Source organism: Strongylocentrotus purpuratus, unplaced genomic scaffold, assembly GCF_000002235.5.
Source record: "Strongylocentrotus purpuratus isolate Spur 01 unplaced genomic scaffold, Spur_5.0 spur5_scaffold_16, whole genome shotgun sequence".
Lineage (NCBI taxonomy): Eukaryota > Metazoa > Echinodermata > Echinoidea > Camarodonta > Strongylocentrotidae > Strongylocentrotus > Strongylocentrotus purpuratus.
Window position 1 is genome coordinate 3,776,117 of NW_022145601.1, and position 7,553 is coordinate 3,783,669.

The window sequence follows — 7,553 nt, forward strand, 5'->3', positions numbered from 1 at the left end:
TTCTTTTTTTTTCTTTTTTCTTTTTCTTCTCCTTCTTCTTCTTCTTCTTCTTCTATTTCTTCTCTTCTTCTTCTCCTTCTTCCTCTTCTATTTCTTTGGTTCTTGTTCTTCCGCTTTTTCTTAATAGTCATGATATTAATCTTCTTCCATATCTTCTTTTTCTGCTTCTTTTTCTCCTAGATCATCACCATTTTCTTCTTCTTATTCCTCTTCTACTACTACTACTACTACTACTACTACTACTACTACTACTACTACTACTACTACTACTACTACTACTACGAGAGAGAGAAGAGAGAGAAAGAAAGGAAATTAGTCCATTTAACTGGAGCAGATTTACTTCTTATAGGTGTTTACAAACAACGAAACGAGCTCAGCCTTCTATGATTTATGAGTATCGGGATATATTTCGTTATCATAGTGCCAACATCCATCATATTAAAAACTTCTTTTTTTTTAAATGTGAAAACTTACACTTTATGGGTGTATACATTACAAACAACGAAACAAGCTCAGCCTTCTATAGATTCTGAGAATTGGGATCCATTTCGTTATCATAGTGCCAACATCCGTCATAATAAAAACTTTTTTTTTTTAATGTGAAAACTTACACTGTATGGGTGTATACATTACAAACAACAAAACAAGCTCAGCCTTCTATAGATTCTGAGTATCGGGATACATTTCCTTATCATAGTGCCAGAATCCATCATATTCAAAACATATATTTTTTCATATTGCTGTGAACAGTTGCTAAAAGACAGACGTTTATTTGTAGCCAAAATGTTCAACAAGATAGTCACGATCTTGGTCATCGCATCGTCAGCTGTGATGCTGCCGGTCCTACCGGGCTGCCAAGCCGGAGGGTGTGGGTGTCCTCCCCTGTGGACAGCCTTCCAGAATAACTGCTACAGGTAAGCATACATAATTTAAAAAAAGATTATGCAAATAACGATTATGATAATAATGATAGTAATAATAATAATAATAATGATGATATTAATAATGATAATAATGATGATGATAATGGTAATAATAATAATTAACAAAAATCATTATAGTACTAATGATAATAGTCATATTGGTAAAGCGCCTAATACTGCGTTTCTATAGTGAATGTGGATATTCAAAGCGTTTACATTGTAATGATTACCCCGGTCATTGGATTCATTTGCTAATCTGCACATGATAGTGCACACGTTCAACTTCGGGGGGGGGGGGGGGATAATCCGGCGTGCGCCATTTTACAAGCGCACACTTGCCAATCAAATCACATTAATGTTCGCATCCTACCGGGTACCTACCTATTAAATACTTGGTAAATGTAGATAATTGTCTTGTCAAAGGACATTAGTACCGTGGTGGGATTCGAACCGCCAACTACGGGATCTACATTGATGTATCCACTAGACCACGACACCTCTATAGATCAGGAGACTAACACATTTCAGTTTTCAAAAGAACCTTGAGTTCTTGTAAAATCGAAGAATAATTTGTGGGATTTGTCATTCATGTTACGTCCGTTTGGAAAATATAGAATGTGTATGAAAAGGAGTGCTCTTGCCCTCATATTCAAAATGACATGAAATGGCTCAGGTGTTTGGACCAAACAGTCTTGCCACCAGTGTGAGAAGACCTATATAACCACTTACGTGTACATTATATTTGCCCCCCCCCCCTCCTCGAGCGTGCGCAAAACAAAATTTATGAAAATAGAAATACGGCAAAACCATAAACATGGGCTGCGTTTTGAATGGAAGTCCCTAATAATGGGTAATATTTTCTGCCAAAATGACCTTTATAATAATAATAATGATATTGGATATTTATATAGCGCACATATCCACCATGCATGGTGCTCAAGACCCTTATAAATAGGTATGGGTTTAGACGCTTCAGCCGCACACCCCCGTCCAAATTAAATCTGAGTACCCCGCCCTCGGGTGGCTTTTTCCTGCATATGGATATGGCTAATTTCTTATGAATTCGGTGATTCCGTAACCCTTAAGAACACTCACTACATCATTTTTTTGTTTTTATTCGTATTTAATATTTTACCTATTTGACCTATGTATTTCTGTGTTTCCTACCTCGATTTGTGTGTAAGAGGGTTGATCTACTTTGCCGATAAATGGGTAAAGTTCTCGCACTATAGATTTCTAGAGTTATTTTTACTATTTAAATGTATTCCTGAACATTGCCGCGCCGGCATGATAATTATAGATACAGTTTTGGGAGAATACGAACAATTGAAGCAAGTTAACTTCTTTAAAGGCAGTGTAGTCTTCTGACACTACTTCAGATTTACATCTTTAAGGTAAACAAAAAATCTTTCAGATTCATTTGGAATATTGTCATGTTCCTAATTTCTCGCTAGGTATTTCTCGGTGAAAAACATTACTTGGCATGGAGCTGAGATGCACTGCTCTGGTTTCTCCGTTCCTTGTTCTGATGTTGACTCTACCATCAGCCTTGGACATCTCACTTCTATCCATTCGAAAGAAGAGATGACCTTTCTTTCAGTGCTTTATGAAAGTATCCGCAGTAAAGTGGTACGCCTTTTCCTGTCCAAAGCAGCATATCATTATTTTCTTCTCTATGTTCATACTAACAAAGTACTCAAATAATGAGTACATATAATTATGTAAATGGGTTTAAAATGCAAAGTAACTAAAGGAAGAGGGCATAAATCTCATTAAGAATAAGTTTGTGTAGGGTTCTCTTGTATATAGAAGAGAAAGGCGAAGAAATTACGAGAAGAAAGGGAAATGGATCATGAGTAAAGATAAAGGAAACGTTTTGCAACAAATTTCATGTTAGGCACTGATCTGCATGGATTCATTATTGATAATGAAATGGCAAGATTGAAACAAATACGACTTCTAGAATGATCCTATAAACGGATGTATAATCAGCAGAGGCACAGTCCCAGCCAACGAGTAAAGAGAAAGATCCATGTCCTGATTAGGGCTATAGTTAATTCTAAAATCAAAATCAATTTCGAAACTGCGTTAAGATCGAATAGGGGTATATGATAGTAAGTTTCCATTGGCCTATTAAATTATCATCATATTATGTTGTTCCCCATTTTTGATAATTTATATTTGCTTTATACGTATTAATATGTAAGGCACTCTCTATAAATGGTTTTTATGTGATCACCCTATACGGTATGAACTTCCCTACTTGTTTTCTCTAGATCTCTCTCTCTCTCTCTCTCTCTCTCTCTTTCATACTCTTTCTCTCTTGTTTCCCCACCCTTTCCTTGCTTTATCCCCTTTTAAATAAATGCTACACACATTTTTGTTAATAGGTTACATCCACTACCTTTGTATGGATCGGTCTGCATGACCAGACTACGGAAGCCAGCTGGGAATGGAGTGACGGCTCGAGCCTAGACTATGAGAACTGGAAGAGTGGACAGCCTAACAACTTTGGTGGAAACCAGGACTGCACCTTGTTCGGTCCGTCCTATAATTGGCATGATTTCCCTTGTGATTCGGACGGTGACAGTCAATACCATGGGTCAGCTTATGTGTGTAAACTACCACAGTGGTAATGTGTGTAAACTACCACAGTGGTAATGTGTGTAAACTATCACAGTGGTAATGCGTATAAACATCCACGGTGGTAATATTTGTAAATTACCACAAATTGAAATTGAAATTAACATTGAAATTAAGTATATGTTGTCCATTTTGAAACTTCTTTTTCATTGGTAAAAGTTTACAGAGATCAATTTACTAAAAGAAATACTCATAATCATAAACAGTTACAGTAAAGGTAAACTAAATTCATAATAGCTTTAGTTGGGTAAGTTACATGAAATAAGTTTCGTATGATGAGGATGCCGGCAGTGCAAGATAGTTGAAGAGGACCAAAGGTAGGTCTACGCAGAGGAGATGGGTAGAGCATTGAAGAACAGATAGATAGAAAAAGAGATTGTAGATGATAATAAAAAAGGAAAAGGATAGATGGATATATGGATATTATGTGGATATAAAATTATGTGTAAATTACTACAGTGGCAATGTCTGGCAACTACAACAATGTTGAAATGTTTTAAGCACTACAGTGTGTAAACGATCACAATGTTAATCATGTGTAAGCGACCACAGTGGGAATATGTAATCGACCACAATGTTGATGTTTGTATTACTATTATAGTATTAAATACACTATAATAGTGTATGATGTGTAAATGACCACTGTGGTAATGTGTATAAACTATCACAGTGGTGATCAGGCGCGTACGCAGGATTTTTTCAAGGGGGGGGGGGGGGGCTTAACATTTATAAATCGGACCGAAAATTTCGCAACAACTCAGCCAGCCGCTGAATAAGCGGGGGGGGGGGGGGTGGTAAGAGGATTTTTTTTTTTTTTTTTTTTTTTTTTTTTTTGGTCTCGAAATTCGAAAAATTGACATTTTGCTCCGTTGAAGGGGGGGGGGGGGGGGGTAAGGTCACCTTTTTTAGGTCAGCCAAGGGAATTTTTTTTTTTTATTATTTAAAAAAACAAAACAAAACAATCAAGGGGGTGGGAGTATTAGGGGGGTTATGGGGGGTTTATACACATAAAAATACCCAACCCCCCCCCCCTGTTTACGCGCCTGGTGGTTATATGTGTAAACGGACTAAATTTTGATGTGTTTTAAATACTACAGTGGTAATGTGTGTAAGCGACCACTGTAGATTACCACAATGGTGATGTGTGTAAGCAAACAATAAATAGTGTGTGCTAATGACCAGAGTGGTCGTTGACATAATCAATAACAGTTGCCTTTAAGGTAAATCAGATGTATCATTTTAAGAATCGTGTACAACAAAGAGAGAGAAAGAGCGGTGGTAGAGGGAAGGAGAGAGCGAAGGGTAGTGAGCAACAAAGAGAAACAAAGATAGAAAAGGATCTCTTAATGAAAGAATGGAAGAAAGGATGATGAAATGGGAGAGATAGAAAAGTAGGAGAAGGAGCGGAGAGTTAGAGAGAGAGAGAGAGAGAGAAAGCAAGATATATACAGAGAAAGATGGGGAGAGAGAGAGAGAGAGAGAGAGATAGAAAAGGAGAGTGAGTGCGAGAAGGTAAGAGAGATAGTTAGAGAGAGAAAGAGCGGTATTAGAGGGAAGGAGAGAGCGAAGGGTAGTGAGCAACAAAGACAAACAAAGATAGAAAAGGATCTATTAATGAAACAATGGAAGAAAGGATGATGAAATGGGAGAGATAGAAATGTAGGAGAAGGGGAGGAGAGTTAGAGAGAAAGCGAGAGAGAAAGAGAGAGAAAGCAAGATATTTAGAGAGAAAGATGGGAGAGAGAGAGAGAGAGAGAGAGAGAGGTGGGAGAGAGACAGATGAAATAAGATATATGACAGAAGAAAAAGAGATAGAGAGAGAGCGAGAGGGAGAGAGAGAGAGAGAGATAGAAAAGGAGAGTGAGTGCGAGAAGGTAAGAGAGATGGTTAGAGAGAGAAAGAGCGGTATTAGAGGGATGGAGAGAGCGATATGAATCCATATGAAAACAATAGGGGTCACCTTACATTCTAAAGAGCTACAATGGATTTTGTATGGGCATATGAGCACAAGAGCTCGCACGCACTGATATGTATCTTAAACGGACCCTCACTCCGTTATTAATGGTCAGAAAAAGGTGAACAAGGTATTAAAATGCTTGAAAAATGTGCTAAATATGATGACGAAGAAAATTTGGCGATTCTGTTTTGCAAAATGTCAGAACGCGCGAAAACGCGCGCGCATGCGCGTGTGCGAGATATTTTATAAAATGCTTTAAATGGCCTAAAACGTATGCTAAATGATTTGAGTTTTTTTTTGTGCATTTTAAAATTTTTGCGCGCCACCGACGCGCGCATTTTTTGACCTTATATTGACCGGACGAATATTGACCTTAATCATGATAAATATGAATCAAAAATGGCTTTTGGTTATGAAGATATGATCATGAGTTGATTTTCAGAAAAATTTACAAAATGGCGCCTAGATGACGTCATCAGTGAAGGTCATAGTTGAAAACGTTATTGTGTTTTGTACATATGCCTATACATATATGTGTGCCAAATTTGAGCCATTTTCAAGTAATCGTGCTTGCAAAAAAGTGGTTTGAAATAAGTAAAATAAATAATAAAGGCAATTCTAATGAAATTATAAGGTGTTCTGTACGCTATACAGCCCACCTGATAATAAAGGCAATTTTAACAAAATTATAAGGTGGTCTGTATTAAATACAGCCCACCTAATAATAAAGGAAATTTTAACAAAATTATAAGGTGGTCTGTATTAGATACAGCCCACCTGATAAATAAATAAAGGCAATTCTAACGAAATTATAAGGCGGTCTGTACGATATACAGCCCACCTGATAAATAAATCAAGGTAATTCTAACGAAATTATAAGGTGGTCTGTACGATATACAGCCCACCTGATGAATACATAAATAACAAATGCAAATCTAACGAAATTATAAGGTGGTCTGTACGATATACAGCCCACCTAACAATAAAGAATAATAAAGGCGATTTTAACAAAATTAAGATACAGCCCACCTGATAATAAAGGCAAATCTAACGAAATTATAAGGTGGTCTGTACGATATACAGCCCACCTTATAATAAATAAATAAATAAACAAAGGCAATTCTAACGAAATTATAAGGTGGTCTGTACGATATACAGCCCACCTGATAATTACAAAAATAACATTAGTAACACCACCAACCATAATAATCATTGTTGTCATTATTATTGTGATACTGCTTCTAATACTACTCCTACTACAGGTACTAGGAAGAAGGAGGGGAAGAGGAAGAATCTTATTGTTTATTTGTTGTATTATAAAAAATGCACAGGGAGGTAAAAGAGGGAAAAGTAAGGCGATGAAGAGGGAGAGAGAGGAAGAGAGAACGAGAGGGGATAGCCTATGGCCCGGGTTCAAATTCAGTTCTCTTTAATTTATTTGACCCAGTACTGATGATCATAATTTTATCTACCATGTGATTGCCATGTGTACGCCACACCGAATAGCACTAGCTCACATTTTGTTATTGTTGTCAAGAACTTATTGGCATGCAGCCAGTAGATTTTCATTATGTGTTTGATCTTGTATTGAAAAAAAGATCAAACACATCATCATAATCTACAGAGTGCAACCAAAAATTTCTTAACAATAATTGAAATTTCTTTCAGGAAGCCTAACACTCAAAGCTGTTTTTGATTCAAAGAGCATCGTAGAGACGATGAACAAATAAGAATAATAATACATTCACTTCTATTTTCCCCGCCAAATAATCCGAGCAAAAGAATCAACCGAGGGTAATCAACTGTTAAACGAATTTATCATGAGTCCTTGAAAAATTAATTAATACTTCTTGTCAAATATTAATGAAGAACAGCCAAGGCGAACGCGATAGTCACTACAATTCAGAAATCATTGCTTGCATTGCTTTTCTCTCAAAATTACCGTGAGATATCAAGCTACATAGAACTATGATCGACTCTTGAAAACAGTCAGAAACATTAGAACTTGAATGAATAAAACATAATGCAAA

General features: G+C 36.7%; 1 protein-coding gene across 1 annotated transcript; it reads left to right on the forward strand.

Annotated features, from left to right (window-relative positions):
• The first annotated feature begins 678 nt into the window (after window positions 1–678).
• On the forward strand, window positions 679–4,285 carry LOC756818 (echinoidin). The gene is made up of 3 exons (XM_030986555.1): window positions 679–914; window positions 2,378–2,552; window positions 3,314–4,285. Exons 1-3 carry the CDS (start codon window positions 784–786, stop codon window positions 3,557–3,559), a joined length of 552 nt encoding a protein of 183 aa, XP_030842415.1. The 5' UTR covers window positions 679–783; the 3' UTR covers window positions 3,560–4,285.
• Window positions 4,286–7,553: the final 3,268 nt, after the last annotated feature.